The following is a 23,015-nucleotide window of genomic DNA, read 5'->3' as shown; positions in this document are numbered from 1 at the left end:
ACGCATACACGCACACTCCACACACAAATATGAACACGCACATGCACAAACAAACAGAAACACGTTCGCACATAAACATGGACAGACACACACGCACGCACGAGCGCGCACACGTACACGCACACACACGCCACACATAAATATAAACACGCACGTGCACAATTAAACACGTTAGCCCATAAACATGGACACGCACACGCATTCACGCGTACGAAAAAATATCTACACACCCACACACGCATCTACAATCTACATATATATGCACGCGCACACGCACGTACAAAAAACATCCACACACCCCACACACCAAAATGCGCAAAAACACCGACCGACACGCACACATGCGCGCACACACGCACAATGAGTTTATTTTTATCTATTGAAATGTTCTTTTATTCTGTGAAATAATCGACTCTTGTCTTTTATTTCAGTTCATTTCAACGGGCAAGGTTGGCTTGACATACGAGCGTGCACTCGGTCAGGATCCGGCTCTGAAGTCGCGGCAGCGGCGTCGCACTTGTTGCAGTCGGCCAGCGAGCGAGCGTTGAAGAATTCAGCGAACTCGTCAACATCTGCGCGGCGAATGTGGTCGTCCTCGCGGGATTATGCGGTTTGCGTGCCCGCCCGAGTAATTACTGCTCACGTGGCTGTGGCAGTGCGGGATCACGACTAGCGTGCGGGGGGCCCGCCATGACACCATGATCATGCAGCTTAATCCTCAAACTGCCGCAGCCGCCAGGCCGCCAGTACGGGCGCCGTCCGTCCGTCCGTCCGTCCGTCCGTCCGTCCGTCCCAGATGTTGGCCGCACAGCCGCGGCAGCCCGCCTGCCAGCAACAGGGGGCGCTGTGTCACACACAAACATCCAACCATGCATTTTCCAAGCCGTTTATCCTCGCATACACCCCGAATCGGTTGCAACCGATCAGGGTACATGATAAACTAAATGTATGACCATATTTATTTATTTTTAGAAAAAGGGGGCAACGTCATTTTACTGTATTAACCCAAAGGTTCGGGATTTTTCCCCGTAGAATTGTTTGATTCGGCTTACTTATCTGATTGGTGATTTAATGAACTGGTTGAATGCTTGCTGGGGTTGGGTTGGTAAGGTGATTGGTTAGTTACTCGCTTGATTGAGAGATTTGTTGGTTCTTTCGTCAGTTGATTGGTTTGTTGGTCGGTTGTGTAGTTTATTGACGGTTGTGGTGTTATGTAGACACTTGAAAAATTCATTTAATGGTTTGTGCAGTTGGTTTGGTAGGTTGGTCAATTGATTGGTTGCTTTATTTGTTAGTTTGCCTAGTTGATTAGTAATTGATTGATTGATTGATTGATTGATTGATTGATTGATTGATTGTGCTGTCTGTAATCCTTGAGGTTTTTTCAACAGCCAACGTGAATAATGCAGTGACATAAAGTGGCCTGCAGGTGGCGACCAATACGGTAATATCCCTTTAACCTGGGATCATACCTTAACAATAAAAGTCATTTTTAAATGAATTCTATTGCAAATACCAAGTCACATGACTAAGAATTGATTTGCATGCCTGTTCTAAAAATAATTATTCTGTTTTTGCATGATCTCACTTCTGGGAATAAATGTGGTTGAACTCACTTATTTGAAAAATAAATCATTCTCAATCCTTCAAGAAATAGATTAAAATTAAAAACGTATCACTCACAATAAGTTTTGATTGTCTAGTTGGCTGGCCGAATAATTAAGTTTTCCAACGTTATGCCTTAATTAATTTATATTTTTAAGTCATTTGTTCGCCCACACATTGTTGTGTAAGATTGTGACTCTGCTGTTTGTTTGTTTGTTTGTTTGTTTTTGACCGCACCGTGCAGCGTTTGTCCCTGTACTTTTCTGGTCTTATTTCCTGGTTTTAATTTGAAAGCGGATATGACATCACCCAGGTGATTTACGGTCCAGCTGCAGGTAAACTAAAGAGCACTCAGTGAGGGCGCCACCGGCTCGCATGTTGTTTGGGAGGGAGCTCACCACAAATTACCGGAACTTTTTTTTTTTTTCTCGTGTCGATTTATGAATTTTAATGTCTATCTGTAAAGTGTAGCTCGTTTTGCGATGAGGGAACGCGTGACTTCGGCTTTGTTTTTTGTTTTTTTTTGCTTTTTATCTTGATTTTGATTAGTGTGACAGCAATGCTGGACGGTGCTGCGTTCATGGCCTTCCTGATCCTGCTGGATTTCGCAAGGTCAGCCGAGCCCCCTGGTATGTTTATGGACTCGGCATTTGTCTCTTTTCTCTTCCAAGTTTTACGACTTGTCTCTTTGTTCTCGTTCTTCTCGCTTTGGCTGATCTTTTCGTGGACGTCCCGACGCGCTATAAATTGAACATTTTACTCAATTTCAATCTTGTTTTTGGTGAAGTTTGGAGTTCGAATCTCGGATAAGTTGAACTCTTGACGTCCACGTGCCACTTAAGTATCTGCGTAGGTCGAAACATCCAGAACTTCATCGCAGACGTGGGCAACATCTACATTTAGAATTAAATAACTGGTTAGGTTACTTATTGACAATAACTAAATAACAAAAATCTGTAAATTGAACAATTAAAAGAATAAAAAAAATACTTGTTTAACATTTTTTCAAGTACGATAACTACTACATTAGTTGTCAATAGTATGAAATCATTAAAATAAAGCATTTTACATTTAATACCCATCAATTGTGTTCTGTATATGGTCCACTTGTCATAATAAATTGTATTATGAATATAATAATTTATGCTATTAAAATAAATGACTTCCTTTTTTTTTTTTTTTTTAAACCTGACCAACAAATGTTACCCACGCTTATTTAAAATCTGAAATGTGACCTTTGAGCACAAAACTTTGCCCAACCCGTCTACCTCACTATACTGACGCAGTACTCAAGTTGTGATAAATGTAAGCGTGTAAACCATAAAACAATTGGAGAAATTTTAAGAGAATTCCTCATTTATACTCGTGTGGTTATGCAGCGTCAATTAGCATTTAATTAGTTTAGAAAAAAAAGATGAGTTTAGGGGCTGAAATATTTTGATTTTTTTTTTCGTTCTCTTTTTGAAGTAAACAAATCAAACTTTCAAAGAGACTCGAATGGGAACTTTTACTGCAGTCAAAGTTCAACACGTACATGACGTTCACACCTTTATTGCGCCGATAAACTGTGAACACGCTACCGATTGACCACAGCAACAAGCCAAAGAGGTAAACTAATTTAGAGGAAGTACCAAGCGGTGAAAAAAAAAAACCCCAAGATTCAAGCGCATAATTCCTCGATCCGATCGATGACGTCATTGATCAGCAGCGAGAAAGACATTTACTCCGCGTCGCTGTCGTGCGCAGTATGTCTTCATCGAAAAACTACTTTATTTTTATACAGTGGTATTTATATAGTTTATCTGTTCTGTTGACATAGTAGGCCTACTGAAAATATCTGACGACCAATAAAGTTATTTAAAAAAATGGCAAAATGGGAGCAAAGAGACTGCTGAGAAACAGCACATAACGTGCGGATCAGACTACAACGCAAATTTGCAAATCTTTCGTGGTCGAATCTTATGTTCCAATAACTCGCACTCCATTTTTTTTTTTTTTTTTTTTTTTTTTAAACAATCGTTGGGCTTCTCTTGTTAGCTCAAATCCGACCACATACACTCGTTACTGTGGGGATGATAAAAAGAGTGGAAGGCGCCGACCGTATCATAAGAACAAAATGTGGCGGCGTCGTTTTATCAACGCCGGTCGGAGATGGATCGGGCAGGGAGGTGGTTTGGCCGCATGCCATTTGGCCGTGATCCGCATATCATCTAAATATGGCTAGAAACGATAGGGTAATTTTTCCCCGGTCACTTCACTCGGTTGTGAGATGTTCTCTTCTTCGAAAAGAGCTTCCGTGTCAGAAGGGGCGTGTTCGTCTCCCATAATAGGGGCCACGGCGTGTTTTCAATGGCGAATGTCCGGGGTGGATGTCGAATGAGACTTTCGCAACTTTGCACATGGATGACGTGCTCTCCGCTCGCATTTATTTTTTCATAGAGACATTGAAGTGAATAATCTTCTATGTATTTTTCATTACAATATCTATTTTAGAATGTTTATAGGCATGACACTTGGCCTTTAATTTGTTTTGTCTATTGCGATGCCTCATTAGCGTAGATAGATGAACAAAGGTACATTATTTGTTGTAAGTACTGTATATATATTTTTAATAGTTAAGTCAACAAGTAAATACAGTCTTTTAAAGAGTCATTGATCCATCTTGTGATCAAATCGGCGATCATTTTCAGGTTTTTTTCCCAAATCACTGACCGGTGATCGGCCTCTTTTGTAATGACATTTAATCTAACAATCGACCACATTTTTTTTTTTCTGATAACACTCCAACTTTAATCATAAAAATAAGATTGTTGTCCTTTAAGGATTTATTCCTTCTAATGTTACCAGTTGAATCCCAAATAGTTGACTTTAATTATATATTTAATTATACATATAATTCGTGGATCTGGAAATTTTAATCTGGAAAATATCACTCTCACCCCCTGAGAAAGGGTTATCCCAAATATAATTTTGTTCTTATAATATTACGAATTTAATCACCAAATTTTCCTTTTTTTTTTACTGAAAAGTACAACTGAATTCTTAATTAGGTAACTTTTTTTTTGTCATATACAATTTCATTTTCTGAATTGTACAAGTCTCCAATTTTCAACGCGTTAATTCAGATACAACTTTTTTCCCCCTCAAATTTTTGATTTTTTTTTTTTTTTTTTTTTTTTTTTTTTCTCTCATATGACTTGAGTTTTGAAAACCCACAACTTTGTTCTGCTGATAATAACAATATAATCTGTTTAATCACAAGCAAATTATGTTCTGTTTTATTTTCTTATTAAATGACTTGAAATCTCATAAGTGACTCAAAAAAATATTTTCAAAAATATTAAGAAAATATATACAGTATTACTTCATCCTCATAGTATTCAAATTTTATAATTATTATATATATATATTATATTAATAATAATTTTCCTTCACAATGATATGGCTTGATTCTCCAACATAGGATGGAAGTTAAATTGGAGGTTTTCCAGAATGTCAGGAAAGTATATCTGACATTCATCCATCCATTATCTTTGCTGCTTATCCTCACGAGGGTCGCGGGGAGTCCTGGAACCTGTCCCAGCTGTCAAAGGGCAGAAGGCGGGGTGCGGGTTGCGTTGGGTGTGACGGTGAAGAACGTGGTGACGTCGCATGTTTGCAAATTCTGAAACGAAACATGTGGCAAAAGAATACAAAACGGAGGCATGTTGTCAGGCAGGCAGGCAGGTAGGCGGGTGGGCAGGAATGTTGCAGAGCAGGCGCGTCAGCAGCCACAAAGTACTCAACTGCGCCTTGGCGAAACCTCGAGCAAAATTCGATTTTCAACACCTGCTCATAATGATTATTGACCATTTTTGATCGTTCGCCCTCATCAAAATCCATCCATCCCGTTACAACACAACTTGGATGTTTTGCAGCCAACAAATCTTTTAAGATGAACAAAAGCAAGGCGGCGCGGTGCAAGAGTGGTTGGAGCCTTGGCCTCACAGTTCTGAGGAATCCCAGCCCCGCCTATGTGGGGTTTGCATGTCCTCCCCGTGCCTGCCTGGGTTTTCTCCGGGCACTCCAGTTTCCTCCCACAAAACATGCATCAATTGGAGACTCTCAATCAAACTCGCGGCCCGTGGGTCATTTTTGGCCCGGGAGACGATATTTTGTGGCCCCCACCTTAACATGAAAGTAGAATGCTGGTGCGGCCCTCGAGTTTTATATGGATGGCACTTTTACAGTGTCGTGTGCGGAGCTGACTAGGCGACCAATCACAGTGGGGCTGATGGCTATCGGGGGTGTGGCATCGACCGGGGCTTGGCGCAAGCAGAAAAAACAATTTTCAATAAGAGGAAGTTGCAGCAGCGTTGCCAAGGAGAGTTTTATTTTTAAAAAAATGTAAAAATGTTTTGCACACAAGTTGTAAACACCAGCATCCTCCTTCATCTTATTTTTTGTTTAAAAAAAAAAAAATGATGTTTGAGAAGATTGTTTTTTTTATTTCTAATTTAAATTCCACATACATCCATGGGTTGCGGGACAGACTCGGTCTCCAGCGGCGGCCCCAAGGTAAATTGGATTTGAGACCCCTGCTCGAAATTGCCCGTAGGTGAGATTGTGAGTGTGCCCTTGTGAGGACAAGCGGCTCAGAAAATGAACCGGTTATAATAGTTTCATGGCCGGCCTTCAGTTGAACTGCTTTCCTCGTGTTGGGCAGTGCCTCCGCCCACAGACGTGACGGTATCGTGCCACAATACCACGGGCTCCGCGCACTGGCGCTATGACGAGGACGTCGAGGTCCGGTTCCTGGTCTACGTGGGCAGCTCGGGCTCCCTCCGCCTGCAGGATGTGACGTCGCGGCGCAGCTACCACAACCTGAGCGCTTTGGCGTGGGACTCGCTGGAGAGCGTCATGGACGTGCACGAGGTCAAGGTGGCCGCCGAGGCGCCCGACGGACGTGTTTCCGACAACGTCTCCGTCAGCTTTACGTACAACATCATCAAGATGGCCGACGTCATGTGTGAGTCTTGGCGTGAAGTCTCTAATTACCCCTCGAGACTTACCTCTGACTTCTCCAGATCTTCACTTCTTTCTTTTTCTGTCCAGGCAAGTTGGACTTTCCTCCAGCAGACATGACTGCGAACGGGGAGCACGCCACGATCCGTTTCCGCAATCCGCTGCGCTACTACCCGGAGCTGCGCCACGCCACCTGCTGGGACACCGTCTCTGTGGATGTTAGCGCTGTGTCTGATGCCGTAAGAACACTTTTTGTCACCAGCAGGGCATGTGGGTGTTTCCCACCAGAGGTGTGCTCGCGACTCCCATAACTTGGACTGTAGTTGGATTTGAGTCATGAATTTGATGGTTCTTGACTCGACTTGACAAAAATGTCAATAACAAAGAAAAACTGAAATATCACAAAGCCACAAGTATTTCAACCCTTAGCTGTGACAAACGAGAATCATGAGAGAAGAGAATTGCGGCAAGGCGCCGATCTGCTGCTGCACTTACGGTTCCTAAGAGCAGAGTGGCCTCCATCATCCTTAAATGGAAGATGTTTTGGATTAAGATGGTGAGAAATAGGATTCTCTGGTCTGATGAGACAAAAACAGAAGTTTATGACCTTAATTTTAATTGGCATGTGTGGAGAAAAGCAGACACTGCTCATCACCTGCCCAATACAGTCGCAAAAGTGAAGCGCGGTAGTGGTAGTAAAGGACACAAACCTCCTCCGGAGTGCGCAGAACCTCATACTTGGCCGAAGGTTCACCTTTCAACTGAGAACATCACTAAAATGAGGAAGGCGGGGCTTCAGAACAACTTTCGAGACTGTTCTTGAATGGGCCAGCCTTAGCCCTGACCTAAACCCAATTGAGCATCTCTGGAGCGACCTAAAAATGGCCATGAGAGAGAGAGAGAGAGCGAGAGAGAGAGCGAGAGAGAGAGAGAGAGAGAGAGAGAGAGAATTTTCTACTTCAATTTTTTTTTTTTTTTTCCTCAAAAGTACAACTGAATTCTTAATTAGGTAACTTAAAATGCTTTTTCTTTGTCAAATATACAATTTCTTTTTCTGAATTGTACAAGTCTCTAATTTTCAACGCGTTAATTCTGATACAACTTTTTCCCCCTCAAATTTCTGACTTTTTTTTTTTCTCATACGACTTGAGTTTCAAAAACCCACAACTTTATTCTTCTGATAAGAATATTATAATCTCTTAATAATCACAAACAAATTATGTTCTATGTTTTATTTTATTTAATGACTTGAATTCTCATAAATAAGTGCAAAAAATCTTTTCAAAATATTAAGAAAATATATACAGTATTCATTCTCATAGTATTCACATTTTTACAATTAATATATATTAGATTTATACTCAATGAAAAAAAAGCTTCTTTTTTTTCTTCAAAATAATATGGCTTGATTCTCCACAATAGGGTGGAAGTCAAATTGGAGGATTTCCAGAATACCACAAATGTATAGCTGACATCCATCCATCAATTGTCTTTGCTGCTTATCCTCACGAGGGTCGCAGGGAGTGCTGGAGCCTGTCGCAGCTATCAATGAGCAGTACACCCTGAACTTGTTGCCAGCCAATCGCAGGGCACATCGAGACAAACAGTCACAATCACATCTAGGATAGAGGATATAGAGGATCGCCAAATTCAGGTGTGAAAAATGCGTTGCATTCATTTCCAAAAAGAAACCAAAAAGTGTGGCGCTTCTACCGAGTACTGAGCAAAGGCGCTGAATACTTATGGCTGTGTGATATTTCAGGGTTGAAAAATGTAAGGGGGGGGTCTAAATACTTTCTGTACCCGCTGTGTGTGTGTACACAATGACATACGCTATGATGTCACACCATCGTCAGTCACGCGCCCAACGGCGTTGTCGTGTCGCTTCTGCAGGGAGTCGACCGGTATTCCTGCCCCCCGGAGAATATTCATTGCAATATGGAAGTGTCGTTCCCGGCCGGCTCCGTCGAGTGCGTCACGCTGACGGGAAGCGTGAGCGACTTGGTGGGACGCACCGTCGCCTTCGGGACATCGCCGCGCATCTGCGCGCAAACGTCGCCCGTAACCGACCTGGCGCTGGGCCTCCTGCTGGGCGTCACGTTCGTCTTTCTCGTTTCTGTGGCCGTCGCCATCTGGAAGGTAAGGAGGAAACTGTAGCGGTACTTCGGTTTTCAAACGCCTTGGTTTTCGTATAAATCGGTTTTCGAACGAAAATTTAGAGATCGTTTTTTTTTTTTTTTTGGCTTTGGTTTTCGAACGAAAATCGGTATTCGAACACCCCGACCGGCTGACCCACGACGATTTGTTATCGTGCTTTTGAATGCACCCCCGAAAAAAACGGAAAAGACGTAACGTGCGGACGTTTCCCAGTACTGTAGTGAGTTTTTTTTCTTCAAATTGAGCAACATTAACCCCCGATCACGGCTCCAAAGAAGGCAAGTGGAACTGCTGGTGCTGAAAAAAGGAAAGTGGTGCGTAAAAACCGTCGACTTCAAGAAGGATTTGATAGCCGTGCACAAATCTGGTGTGCATGTTTCTGAGCTATCTAAGAAATGTGGCATGGCGAAATCGACGATCGGCACCATCCTTCAACACAAGGATGCCCTCAAAGGAAGTGACGTTGCTAAAGGAGCAACCGTGTTGACCAAGCAGAGGACACAGATCTTGGAGGAAGTCGAAAAGTTCCCTCTTATTTTCGTGAACGAGCAGCAGCTGGATGGGGATAGTGTTGGCGAAGAAGGGGGGAGATGTCGTCCGATAAGGCTGAGGGCAGGAAGCATGTCTCAAGTGCCGATATTAAAGCTATCTGCACTAAATGGAACGACATCCATAATTTTGTAGCGCTTCCATCACCCGAGTAAAGCTGAATGTTGCAGAGCACTGCAAAATTTGAATGATGTTGTTATGAGCCACTTCAGAAAAGTGCGTAAAAGACGGCAGAAACAAACATTCGATTCGTTCTTTGTGAAAAAGGGGCGAGTCACCCCCACCGAAGACATTTGAAACTGTTGTTTTGCATTGCTTTTTTCTTTTGCTCCATTAACCCTACCTCTAGCTGCAAGTTAATTGTTTTCTACGTTACGTACTTTCTGTGAAAATAAAAATCACTTTGGTCCCCCCCCCTCATTATTGCTTGTTTAAAGTTATTCTGAAACTTTTGCTAATAAAAAAAGTTCACAAGTCTTGGGGCCGAGGCGCTGCAGATACAGCAATGAACTCCCAGCCTAGCATACTCTACTAGGCTAAAGCATACATTTTAAGCAAAAAATGAATATATTTCTTAAATGATTTAATTATATGAAGTATTGAAACTATACATATGTTTCTACTATGCAGTTTATTATAAGGAAAAGCTAAAAAAATTGCTTAACTTTTTTTTTTTTTTTTTTTAGGCTTGGAACGCATTATTTCATTTTCCATTCATTGTAATGGGAAAACGTGCTTTGGTTTTTGAACGTTTTAGTTTGCAACCAGCCTTCTGGAACGGATTGTTTTCGAGAACCGAGGCACCACTGTATCTCGTAGTCTGTGATTCAAGAGTAATGGATTACAATGATTTTTGTCGAGCGCCACGGTTTCCCTCAGAGGGCCGTTATCACTGTGAAACCATAAAAATATGGCATCACCTCATCATATTTCCATCAATTTATGGTTTTGGAATCAGAACTCTAGGGTAATGGGTTTTCCAACAGTTGTTCATGTTTGGTAACACAAGAGTGCTTGTAATATTGCAGCGTTATCATTTATAGTATACGATTCTTTGTAATTTTGTCGCTTGTCTGTTTCTAACCAGCTACTTTTGTGCCAATTGATCTCCGTAGGTGATGGCCTGGTGCGCGAAGGCCACCAAGGAACATCTCCCCAAGTGTCTCGTTCCAAAGACCGACTTCGCCGCACGCTCGCGTCTTCTCCCGAACGCCGACTCCGCCGCACTCTCGGCCACCGTCGAGACGGACAACGGCAGCTGCGCGGTGGCTGTGGTCGCCGTCCGGGACACGCAAAGCGTCCCGCCCATCTCCCAGAGAGACAGTGACTCTTCGTGCGTTTCCACAGAGATGGAAAGCCTTCCCGTCTCTGAAGAAGAGCGAGAGGAAGGACAGGAAGAGGAAGAGGAAGATGAGGACTTTGTGTCCAATTATGACTGTCATCATGTGAACTTTTCAGTGGATCTGGGTGGCGGCGAAAATGCTTGTGGTTACACAGCAAGGTAACCCAAAAAAAAAAAAAAAAAACATTTATGAAATAGCCACATTTAAATTTTAAAGTTGACACGTGGGCCGGCACGTTCATAAAGTAAAAAAAAAAAAGTGGATGCAAAAAATGGTTTTCAGTGGGACCATGTCTTACAAGTGTTTTGAGGATTCCAGGCCACCTCGTGGACATTTTTTTAAAATTATTTTTCAATTTCTTAGGGGAGGGGCACTTCAGGAAAAAATGTTAAATTGCAGACCAAACTGGGAACCACGGCGGATCAGCTGCCAAACAGTCGGCCTCACAGTTCTGAGGATCTGGATTCGATCACGGCCCGGCCTGTGTGGGTTTTCTCCGGGCATTCTGGTTTCCTCCCACATTCCATAAACATGCAACATTAATTCAGCTATCCCCGTGACCCTCGTGAGGATAAGCGGCAGAGAAAATGCATGGATTGATGGCTTTCATCTCTTAATCCAAAGCTTCTTAATTTTTTTTCGTTTACATCCCTCCCTGGAAGCATTTGTACCTCTGCACCCTCCACAACTGTACCTCTATATAAAATATTGATCATGTAAAATAATTTTTTTAGACTGTATTACAATAGATCAATTTAATTGTTGGAAAAAAAAAATGAATGAAAACAATTTAGGGGAGGAAATGGCTAAATAAATCCAGGCCAATCCTGTCTAAATATGTTCTGTCATTTTATGTAGACGATAAAGCACTGGTGTCAAACTCAAGGCCAGGGGCCCATGACATGATTTTACGTGGCCCACAAAGCCAAATCATGTCAACTTCCATGATTCTTGGGAAAATTTCAATTTTACACATCATAAATGATAACGTTTAGATATCTATAAGCATATTTGTGTTACCAAACATGAACAATATCTGAAAAACCCAATCACCCTTGACTTCGGTTTCCAAAAACTAGTTCATAAATTTCGTGTGTGAATATGATGCGGCATTTAAAGATTTTTATGGTTTCACAGTCATAAGGGCCCTCTGAGGCGAAAAAAGGCCCGCAACAAAATTGAGTTTGACACCCCTGCTATAAAGCAACGTCAGAATAATCTGTAACCTACCAAAATGTGGGAAAAGTAAAGGTGTAAATACTTTCTGGTGTGTGTGTGTGTGAGGACAACGAAGAGGCATGAGGACCTGTTTGAAGTATGCCTGCCTTGCCCATTTTGGAATGAACACACACCCATTCCGTTGGCAAGCAGCCAACTTGGAAAAACCAGTTGAGATGAGAACTGGCTTTACATAATTTCGTATGGAAAGGACCCTCTCAGATAGTCAGATTCGCAGATAAGATTCTTCATGGTCGGAGGAGTTAGTTTCAGGCGACGTGGTGACGGGAGGCAGATCTTGCCGTATTACGGGGCTGGACTCTGAATACTGACAATAGCTTCCACCCTATCCTATCCGTCAGACTTAACTTTGTATTTTGTAGTGGAGAGTGAGTTTTGCTTTTTTTGTTTTTTTGGCTTGGCTCCAACTGGGCGGAAAGGGGTGTGGATGATTGAAAGTGCTGGCGCATGTCATTTGTCATTCCCTCCAATTATCTCTTGCCCCTCCACTTTTGCGGAAACAACTGCATCCTTTCGTCCTTCAACTGTATTAACGTGGCCATCGCTCTCTCTTTGGGCCAATGAATGACATACAAAGTAATAAAAAAAAAAATGTTGTCAGCCATAACTTAAAGGGCCACTATCATGAAATGCATGATTTTTAGTATGTTATTGGTGAAAAAGCGGCAGCTGACATGCATTTTTTCACCACAAAACATGATTTTGATGTATACAGCTTTGTATAACTCCCGCCATGAGAGGTCGAGGGATTTGTTTTCGAGAAGAAGCAGGAAGTGACGTACAGGGCAGGTGCGTCCTCAAGCGGACTCGTTTCTTTCTATTAGTTTTCCCTGCGGGAAAGTAGCTCGTTGTTCCTTCGTGTTAGCCGAAATGCCGGCTCGTTGCATTGCTAGATAATGCTAGAGGATGGATTTACCCTTCATAAGTTTCCAAGAGACCCGGTTCGTCGTGAAAAATGGATTGCACGGGTGCAAAGGACGAGAGCTTCGTGGGTTCCACGCTGGTGTATATACATCCACTAAAAAAAAAAAAAAAAACGTACCGAAAGATCCGCGTACGTATGACAGGCGTGGTAAATGTGTCGATGTGCGCTCCCGACAATGGCACACTCAGCCGCGTGCGACGACAACGCCATAAAGCAGTCAGGCTCGGGTCCGTAATAAGCCACCTCGGCCAAGGTGCTGGGTCCGCCGGTCACGACTTCGGCGAAGCCTGCACGTCGGGCTCGCGGATGGCGGCGGCTCTGAACAACGCTGCAGACAATGCCGCACGCGACGACAACGCCATAAAGCGACCCGGCTCGGCGGTGTCGTTCATAGCGGACGGCGGCGGCTATGAACAACGCCGTAAAGCGGCCCGGCTTTGCGCCATAAGCCACCTCAGCGCTGAAAATGAGCCACCGCGGCTGGCTCGTCCACACCGCGGAAGTGAATCAGACGGGGAGGCGGTTTGGCCGTGATTGCATATCATCTGAATATGGCTCGAAAGAATAGTGTAATATTGCCCCGGCAACTTCACTGGGTTGTGTGATGTTTTCTTCTTTGAAAAGAGCTTCCGTGTCAGAAGGGGCGTGTTCGTTTCCCCTCAGTAGGGGCCACCGCGTGTTTTCAATGGCGAATGTCCCAGTGTGACGTCACAGGCGGGGGATGCAGCCAATATGGCGACCACTTGGACCTCGAATGACACTTCTACAACTTTGCGCATGGATGACACGCTCTCCGCTCATATTTATTTTCTCGTATAGACATTGAAGTGAATAATGTTATACGTATTTTAGAATGTTCATAGGGATGACACTTGACCTTTAACCTGTCTATGTAGTACACACTTCTCCTCTTAATTGACGGAGTAGAGAAACGTTTATCTCCAAATTTGATGAGTGGGGGAGGTCTGCTTCAAAAAACCTCAGCATCCAAACACCGCACCTTTGTGAGATCGATGAACAAGAAAGGAGCCAGAAAGCAAGCGATAAATACAAAGACTGCATTTGGGCACAGAAAGACTTGAGGAAATTAAAAAAAAATCTGCAAAGTAGTCCTGCGTTTGTCGTCTGTCTATGAGAGTTTGAGGCCCTGAATGTTGTTCCTGAGGTTGAGCATCTGCTTCTCCTGACGCACTTTCTCCTCCTTGAACGCCCTCTTGTTGGCCTTCTTCTCCACGCGCCTCTCCTGCAAACGCAAACAGAACTTTTCATTAGCACACTCCGTGAACAAATATTTTGATGCTGACACGCAGGCTGGGATGTTTTATGTTATTTTTCTGAAAGTTTCCAAGCTTAGAATTTTCCCACAATTTTAGTTTCAAACCAAAAATGGTTGAGCAATTACATTTAGAGCGTGGGTCCAAGAGACTTTTTGACCGTCCAAGTTCTTGTCATTCAGTGAGACTGGTGTCAGGGGTAAATTTTTTAAATTTGGTGTCGGGGGCTGATTATTATTCTTTTTTTCCCCCCAACTTCCAGTGGCTGTTACTGAATGCCTTTTGTGCGGTGTTGAGGTTGGTGTTGACCTTGCGCTCCTCTTTGATGGCGCTCTTACGGGCCTTCCTCTCGTCCTTGCTCTCGTCTCTGCCGCGCGGCAGAGTGGCGGCCCGCGGGAGATCCGAGTCGTCGATCCTGCTCATTCGCTCAGCTTGCTTGCCGGTGGGCCCTCTGGCGGGGAGAACGTGCAAGGGGACGCCCGACTTAGCGGAGACGCGGATCGGCTTCACCTGCAATCCACGGGACAGCGAAATGCACTTTGATCATTCGCGTCTGTGCTTTTTGAACTGCAATAAATGATTGTATCATTTGATATATATATAATTTGAAAATGTCAATACCAACATGACATATGGGGACCGGCATAATTTAATATAATCAAATTTCTTAATAGCTCAAACTTAATATCCATCCATCCATCCATTTTCTTCGCCGCTTATCCTCACGAGAGTCGTGGGGAGTGCCGGAGCCTATGCCAGCTGTCAATGGGCAGGAGGCGGGGTACACCCTGAACTGGTTGCCAGCCAATCGCACGGCAGCCACACTCACAATCACACCTAGGGGCGATTTAGAGTGTCCAATTAATGTTGCATGTTTTTGGGATGAGGGAGGAAACCGGAGTGCCCGCAGAAAACCCACGCAGGCACGGAGAGAACATGTAAACTCCACACAGGCGAGGCAGGGATTGAACACAGATCCTCAGAACTGTGAGGCCAACGTTTGACCAGCTGATCCACTGTGCCGCCTTAAACTTAAAATATATAAATGTTTTTTGGAATAATATAAACTTTCTATATGTTTTCAATTTAATGTATTTAAAATCTTTCAGGCTGAACGGTGGAGCAGCTGGTAAACTGTTGGCCTCACAGTTCTGAGGTCCCGGGCTCAATCCCGGACCCACCTGTGTGGAGTTTGCATGTTCTCCCCGTGCCTGTGTGGGTTTTTTCCGGGCACTCCGGTTTCCTCCCACATCTCAAAAACAAATATGCAACATTAATTACACATTCTAAATTGCCCGCAGGTGTGATTGTGAGTGCGGCTGTTTGTCTCCATGTGCCCTCCGATTGGCTGGCAACCAGTTCAGGGTCTACCCCGCCTCCTGCCCGTTGACAGATGCAACCCTTGTGAGGATAAGCAGATAAGAACATGGATAAAATCTTTCACAAAAATTGGCCGCATGCAAAGGTCTTCCTTTTTTGAGGTCTGCCAGTGGATTTTAAACACGTGTGGGATAATTGACTATCAGGAACAGATTAAAAGGCTGGACTGCTACACGAGGAGAACGGCAGAACTTCAACGGTAACTCGGGATGAAAATGACACTTGAAGCGACTGAAATGGTGCGTGACAGATTTTATGAGGCTCTTCAACTCTGATACCGGCGTATGGTCAGGTGTCGCTAGTGAAAAAAATGTGCGGTCTATGTGGTGAGCGATGTCGTCCGGAAAATATGTCCTTGCAATTGAACTGCGTGTCTTGAACTTGCTTTAATAAACATTTTTAAAGCTTTGAAAAAAATACTTGTTCTTGTAAAGATGTGATATCTGTACATATTTCCTGACAACAATACATTTTTGTTCTTGAAAAGGTTACCTTCTGCTTTTTTCATGGAAAAATAACACTTCAATCGCTTGAATGATTAATTTTTTCCCAAAATTGAAAATGAAGGCCTTTTTGGGGACAGAGTAATTATGTTTAATTGTCGTTAAGATCGGGACGCTGTCCTTGGAGACCTTTTCTCCCTGAAGCTGAAAAGTTTGCGAATGCCTAATTGACTTGATGGCAAACCCAAGGTGGTACCTTTGGAGGGTGTTCGATGACTTTGGGTCTGTTGTAGAGGTTGGAGTAGGTACCTGCGGGCAAACAAAGTCACAAGTGACACCACATTGGCAGGCTATCAAGTATACATCGCAACAACGTGGCTCTATTAATAGCCGTGACGCAACTATTTTTGATTTTTTATTCACGAAAGACTGACTTTAAATTTCATAATTCTCCCCCCCACTGATGACTCACTGATGATGGTCTCACAGTCCCACTTCTCCTCTGGAGCTTCGATCAACTTCTCCATCTCCTCCTCTCCTTCGTCGTCCTCCTCTTCCTCCTCTTGTAGCACATGAGGTTCTTTTGGGCCCAGGTCACCGAGCCTCAATGACCTGCGCAAACGGTGACGGCAATTGACGACGACGACGAGGATGATATGAGAAGGGGCCCACTCACTCTTTCTCCTTCTGGGCGAAGTAGTCTTTGATGACCTCCTCCAGCCGAGCGCTGTCGTGCGTGATGTACCCTTCCAGCTCGGCGTTGTCCAGGGCGCCAATCTCGTCTTCGTCAAACTGCTCATAAAACTGCAACACAGTACAACAAGTACTTTTTAAAATAATCGATGAACCTGACGGAAGAAAAGCTCATTTCTAAAATGATTTCAAACCGACATCGTAGAAAATGAGAACACATACTATATATTTATGATTCAGTTACTTGTTTGGTCCGTAACGTCAGAAAATCTGCAAAAATTTGGCGTGTTGTTTTCTATTGTCAAACCAGACGAATACAAATGTCTTATTTGAATCAACACAAACGATAATCGGTCTGCTTCCAAGGATGATGACAGAAATTCGAGAAAGTTTACAGTTGAGAGGCTGTTCTCGGACCCGTCTTGTTCAGCCTGTATATGCTACCCCTTGGGTCAAATTCTTCAGAACTTTAATTTTGACCATCATAGCTATGCAGATGACACCTTTAGCAGTGTCTCCAGATGACTACAGTTCAATTGAGGTGTTGTGTCATTGCGTAAAGCAACCAAAATTTTCTTCAACTACACCACAACAAAACTGCGATGTTTTGGAGATAAATAAAAGAGGATTGTTGTTAGCAAAGACCTGGTCTCACTATCTTTAAAAACCGAAGACCAAGTCCAAAACCTTGGTGGTTCTGATTGATTCCGACTTAACTTTTAACAGTCATATCAAATCAATCACAAAAACTGCCTTTTACCATCTGAAGAACATATCTAGAGTGAAGGCTAGCACGTGTCAAGCAGACCATGAAAAGCTCATCCGTGTCTTTATCTCAAGTAGACTTGACTATTCTAACGGTCTTCTGACTTGACTCCCCCCAAAAACCGCATTAAACAGCTGCAGCTCGGGTTCTGACCAGAACAAAGAGATCAGAGCATATTACTCCAATTCTAAAGCCCTTACACTGACTTGCAGTCAGCTTTAGAATAGATTTTAAAGCTCTGCTACTGGTCTATAAATCACTAAATTGTTTAGGTTTTGAATACATTAAAGAAATGCCTTTGGATTATAAACCCAAAAGGGCTCTGAAATTGAAGGACTCAGGTCTAATAATGGAGTGCCGAGTCCAAAGCAAAGATGGTGAAGCAGCATTATTGCGTATGTGCCTGTGAAAGGCGGGGCCTGGTGGAGTGGCGTATGACGACGGGGAGTCTGTGTGATTGTCTGCCATGAGCTGTGGTCCACAACAGCCGCAGCATGAATGTGCTCAGTGTTTTAATGTCGTCCTTGCGTTCAACAACTGTGGCCATCCTTTTCAACATGTGAGGGCATTACCGAAAGTATACTCTAGATATTAAAAAAAACTATAAATCATAAGATTTGCACAATACTGTGTGACAACACCTTTGACTGGGGAGGGAAAAACAAAAGGATACGGGGTGGGTCAAGACCAAGTTCTGCCATATATATTAAAAATCCAAGTAAATGTAACCCCCTTTAAAAGGGGATTTTATAATTAACTATAGATGCTGCAAGATGGCGCCAAAGCAATACTTTTATTTATTGCTCTTTTATATCTTCATGTACAAAATGCTACAAAACATTGACTTCCTCCCCATCAGGATGATAAATGACTCCATAGAAAATAAAAATAACTAAATGAATGAATGAATGACTAAATAAATTAAATAACATCACGTGCACGTGAAGAAATGCTCGAAGCGATAAAATACGACGTAGTTTACGGACCTTCTCAAAGCGGTCGTCCAGCAGTGTGAGCTGCTCGTTCCTCCGCATCACAGATGAGGTCATGGAGTACTCCGTGAAGCGAGTCCTGGTCTCCTCGTCGGCAAACAGAAACTCCCGGGCGCCGCCCTCCTCGGCTGAAAAGGCGCCATCGGAGTCAAACTCGCTGTCCTCGTCATCGTCTGTGTCCTCCCAGGAGTCGTCGTCGTCATTTCTGTCAAATAAGAAGCTCGTCAGATCATGGGAAGGCTGGGCCATACGACCCGAAAATGTAATAAAAAAGAAATTCCACAAAAACATGATTCCTGATTTTCATTGTTTCCCCTCCCCTCTTTGTTTAAATACATTTTCCCATTTCAGTCCATTTTGACTTCATTTACAGAACTTGGCTGTGTGGGGAATCGCTTTCTATCTTTATAATTTTGCAAGGTCGATTAATGTGTTCCACATGCTAGTTTTCGGTGTGCTGGACTTCACCATTTTTCTCCCAAACATGTACTTTTGATGTACTCTAAGTAAGTGTTCATTGACAGTCTGCCAACATCTCAACGATTTTTCGCATATCAAACACACTGCAGGAGGTACGGGGAAAATCCAGATGCAAAAGTGCAATTTGGGGAGTGAAATTACAGTAATAAACAGCCCCCGGGAAGTGTTCCAAAAACTATTTTTTATTTCACTGACGCGTCAATTTCTCAAATAGTGATTAAGAAGCAAACACGGACATTGTGGCAGCCTTCAAGTCTCACCCGGGCTGGGCACGCTTGGCACTGTTGGCTATGGCGATGAAGTCGTCCTCCAGCGCGTTGTCGGGGTCGTCGTAGTCGAAGTCCTCGTCCAGGGCGGCCACGATGTCGGGGTCCATGTCCAGACGCGGGCCTAAAACCAAGTACAAAGAACCCCTGTCACTAATAAAGTGCAACTCTATATTCCTTAGGGCGGTGGACCAGCTGGTAAAGCGTTGGCCTCACAATCCTGAGGTCCCGGGTTCAATCCCGGACCCGTCCGTGTGGAGTTAGCATGTTCTCCCATTGCTTGCGTGGGTTTTCTCCCACATCCCAAAAACATGCAACAATAATTGCCCCTAGGTGTGTTTGTGAGTGTGACTGTTTGCCTCGATGTGGACTGCGATTGGCTGGCAACCAGTTTAGGGTGTACCCCGCCTCCTGCCCGTTGACAGCTGGGATAGGCTCCAGTACTCCCCGTGACCCTTGTGAGTATAAGCGACAAAGAAAATGGATGGACTATATTCCTTACATAAGTTTACATAAGAGTGTTCGGTGGTGATTAATGTTGATCATGATATTGATTTACTTAATTAATAAACAGAACACTATGTGGTTCTCATTGGACCTGTGTGTATGGATTATTTTTAGGGCCCAACTAATTAATCGGACTGCATATTTAATCTTCCATTTGTCCTTTTCAAATAGGCCTTGTTTGTTTGTTTGCACACATTAACATATTACAACATAAAATCTTTTATTTTCATAAAATCCTGTTAGGGCGGGGGGTGGAATTTGGAAGGAAAAGGATAACGGGTGATTTGATGCTCTTGTATAAATGTATGTAGAAATCTAATGTTTGTGATGGGATTTTTAAGTAACATTTGTAACACGGTACCTGTACGGAACTAAAGCCTAAACTAGTCGTAGTAGTAGTAAACTAGTCGATACACGTTTATAAAATGCATGACATAAATGAGCACTACAACAAGGTAAACGACTAACGTCAACTACATTAGTATGTAGCAAATTTGTAGAAATGTGACCACAAAATACCTTTTAATCTACAATTTAACTGCTCCGTTTTAACCAGTTGTGATTGCTTCTTTCGGTTGACGTGATAGACCGTGTTAGGACCCATGTTTGCCAGACACAAGCATGAACAATGGCGCCCCCCTGTGGCTGCAGGTCAGTGTGTCACGTGTGAAGAGTGCGGGTCCAGCTTACCTGATATCGGAGCGGCTTTGTTGAGGAGGCCCACGTCCTCCTCAAACTCGGAGGCAAACACCGACGAAGGCAGCTTGATGCTGGCCTCCTGCAAAGATACAAACGCACCTTTACGATAAATTCGGGATAGCCAGGAAAAAAAACATTTCACACTCGAGGGCTCAGAGCGCAGGAGACTTGCTGATATGAATAATACATACCACACAGGGTGTCCATAAATCTGGATTTGAAGTTATAGGAACAAGTTCACATCGATCTTGTTCAGTGCATCAACGTTTGCATCGCAAAATGATGGAAATTAGAGTAAACATCCATTCATATTTTGTTATTTATAAATGAATACATTAAAAATGCAACCAGGTTTTCAGGGAATAACAAGCTAAATTACTTTTTTAATGTTTTTGAACTTTGATACGATTGTTGTTTTCAAAGGGATCGCTACATAAAAATGGAGTTGAGAAATCTTCCAGGGCTGTTGATGAACACTCTGAGGACCAGATTAAACAATCGAGCAGGAAATCTAAAAAGCTAAATTATTTATATCATCACAGCCAATACCAACGATGTGGCGGAGACGACGACTGCGCACTTACATGTCCGACCTGCTCCTTCTCCGCATCTTCCTCCTCAGCGTTCTCCTCATCGTTCCCATCACGGCGCAGGTGAAAGCGGGCCGAGGGTCCGGCGGCCAGCAGCTCCGTCTGTCCGGAAGCTTCCTTCAGGTGCTGCAGGTAATCGTAGTCGTCGTCAAAGAAGATTCCAAAATTGCGCTGCTCCTCCCGCCGCTTCTCGATGTCCGCCTGCCGTGAGACACAACAGGGAGGCCGCACCCACCGTTTCGCGGGTCAGCATTCACAACGTCATCTACAGCGAACATCCGTGATGATGAATTGGGGTTCGCTGTAAAGCACAGCAAAACCGACCTTGACAGCAGGCAGCAGGACGTGCTGAGGCGCTTTCTCGTCTGCCGCGAGGGGGTCCCGCTGACTCCTGTGCACCAGGTGGAAGGACACCGCCTTCTTCTTATCGATGAATGACTTTTTCTTCCGGTGGGGCTGGGAGAAAACACACACAGCTCAAGAGCCAAATCAGTCTTTTTTTTTTTAGCCGACTTTATTCAAATGTATCTGTGGGCAAGCCATTCTCCATTTACACCGTCCAGCCTCTCTCCACCAATGACTCGATAGCTAGGCGGGACGAAGAGTCATCATTTTCAAGACTCCAGCCACTAGATAGCACTGTGCAAAATATTAGGGATACACCGGCCGGGACGATTATCAATGTTGATATTCAGCATTTCGACAGATATCGGCATCGGCTTTTGTTTCCAATCCAAAGGCTGATAAAAGATCAATTTAAAACTGGGTAGTCTTCAAGGAGCTATCATTAACTTTCTAAGCGTTGCTTCTGACCCTGGAAACTCACAGAACTTTTTTTTTTTAACCTAAAACATAGATAAGTGGAAAAACTTATGACACTTATGTAGATACCTATTGAGAATATTGGTATTTTTATTTAACTTTATATGAAATGTTGCTGATCCTGGGAGCTCTTTGCTTTTTTTTTGGTTAAAATTTGATGTATACTTTCTAAGACTTTGAAGAAAAAAAAAAGTTCCAAATCTTAAAAGGTGTTTGTCAAACATACCCAGATACTTAAACAAAGTGGTGAGTGTTGGAAAACATTATGCAGTATTAAAATTTTGGACAGTGATACACTATTTCACGTTTTCTGCACTCCCAATATAGCGCGGTCAGTCTCTATAAAACCTTATCCCGTCAAAGCCAAATGGTAAGCAGAGCTGCACTGTTAGCAAATAGTTTTACCGGCCTTCGATCCTAATAAAGCAAATATACTCCAATGTTCAAAGTTGTCAAAATCTTTTACACCAACTGACAACTAGGAATGCAGCAGGCTTCCTGGTACACAAAAATATGTCCGATAATGATACCTGGTCTTCCTCAAATTGTGAAAAAAAAAAAAAAAAGCGGTATGAAAATTTGGTGGATGGGTGAATGTTTGAGTCGTGCCTCTTTAGAGGCTAGAAAGCCGAAGATAATACACAATAATGAACAAACAATGAAAAAAAAAATAGTCACAGACTGAAGTGACGTCAAACGTATTATCTTCAGATAAAGGCAGAATTGTCGGTTATTGGACCTCGTTATATAAGCAGCGGCTGACAGTTTTCTGATTTCTGGGGAGAATATCATGATTTATAACATTTTTGGTGCGATGGGCCAAAGCAGAAAACTCATCAAATGGACGAAATGTTCAAGTCACATATCTGACAATAAGAAGTGAATACTCCACGACAAATAAAGCATCAGAAATAACAGATTGTTACAAACAAGATGTGACAATACTTGACTAATAAAAAATATAACATCCAAAATCGAGCACGATTAGCAGCACCGTGACCCTGTTTACACGCGACCAAGAGTACCAAAAAACTCGCCCCAAAAGGTGTCTACTTACCATTTTTTCCCTTTTCTTGTATCGGGTTTAGGTGGAAATGATCTAACTGGACCTTCGTATAGTTTTTTCGCTTTAGTTAGTGTAATTCGTAACTAAAAGGAAAGAATTGGGCTGAGATGCTTGTCGGTCACGCTGTTTACTAGGGCCGCCATCTTGTCAGTGTCGTCATTATTGGACGGAACCAATACACGAGCAATGGACGAGGTTGTTCACAAACTAAACCA

General features: G+C 43.2%; 2 protein-coding genes across 2 annotated transcripts; one reads left to right on the top strand and one right to left on the bottom strand.

Moving 5' to 3' along the window:
- Nucleotides 1-1,932: 1,932 nt before the first annotated feature.
- ifngr1 (interferon gamma receptor 1) lies at nucleotides 1,933-11,896 on the top strand. Its single transcript, XM_061829939.1, has 5 exons — nucleotides 1,933-2,234; nucleotides 6,311-6,613; nucleotides 6,700-6,848; nucleotides 8,503-8,748; nucleotides 10,431-11,896. Exons 1-5 carry the CDS (start codon nucleotides 2,165-2,167, stop codon nucleotides 10,818-10,820), a joined length of 1,158 nt encoding a protein of 385 aa, XP_061685923.1. The 5' UTR covers nucleotides 1,933-2,164; the 3' UTR covers nucleotides 10,821-11,896.
- A 1,696-nt stretch (nucleotides 11,897-13,592) lies between these two features.
- Nucleotides 13,593-22,981, bottom strand: ltv1 (LTV1 ribosome biogenesis factor). The gene is made up of 11 exons (XM_061829597.1): nucleotides 22,792-22,981; nucleotides 21,237-21,368; nucleotides 20,907-21,113; nucleotides 20,314-20,401; nucleotides 19,111-19,240; nucleotides 18,365-18,575; nucleotides 16,596-16,723; nucleotides 16,392-16,531; nucleotides 16,176-16,228; nucleotides 14,406-14,606; nucleotides 13,593-14,065 (listed from the first exon to the last, which is right to left on the bottom strand). Exons 1-11 carry the CDS (start codon nucleotides 22,792-22,794, stop codon nucleotides 13,952-13,954), a joined length of 1,407 nt encoding a protein of 468 aa, XP_061685581.1. The 5' UTR covers nucleotides 22,795-22,981; the 3' UTR covers nucleotides 13,593-13,951.
- Between the last annotated feature and the right edge of the window lie 34 nt (nucleotides 22,982-23,015).

This window comes from Syngnathoides biaculeatus, chromosome 9, assembly GCF_019802595.1.
Source record: "Syngnathoides biaculeatus isolate LvHL_M chromosome 9, ASM1980259v1, whole genome shotgun sequence".
NCBI lineage: Eukaryota > Metazoa > Chordata > Actinopteri > Syngnathiformes > Syngnathidae > Syngnathoides > Syngnathoides biaculeatus.
Note: the sequence above shows the minus strand (reverse complement) of the source record. Positions and strands in the feature narration are given on the sequence as shown.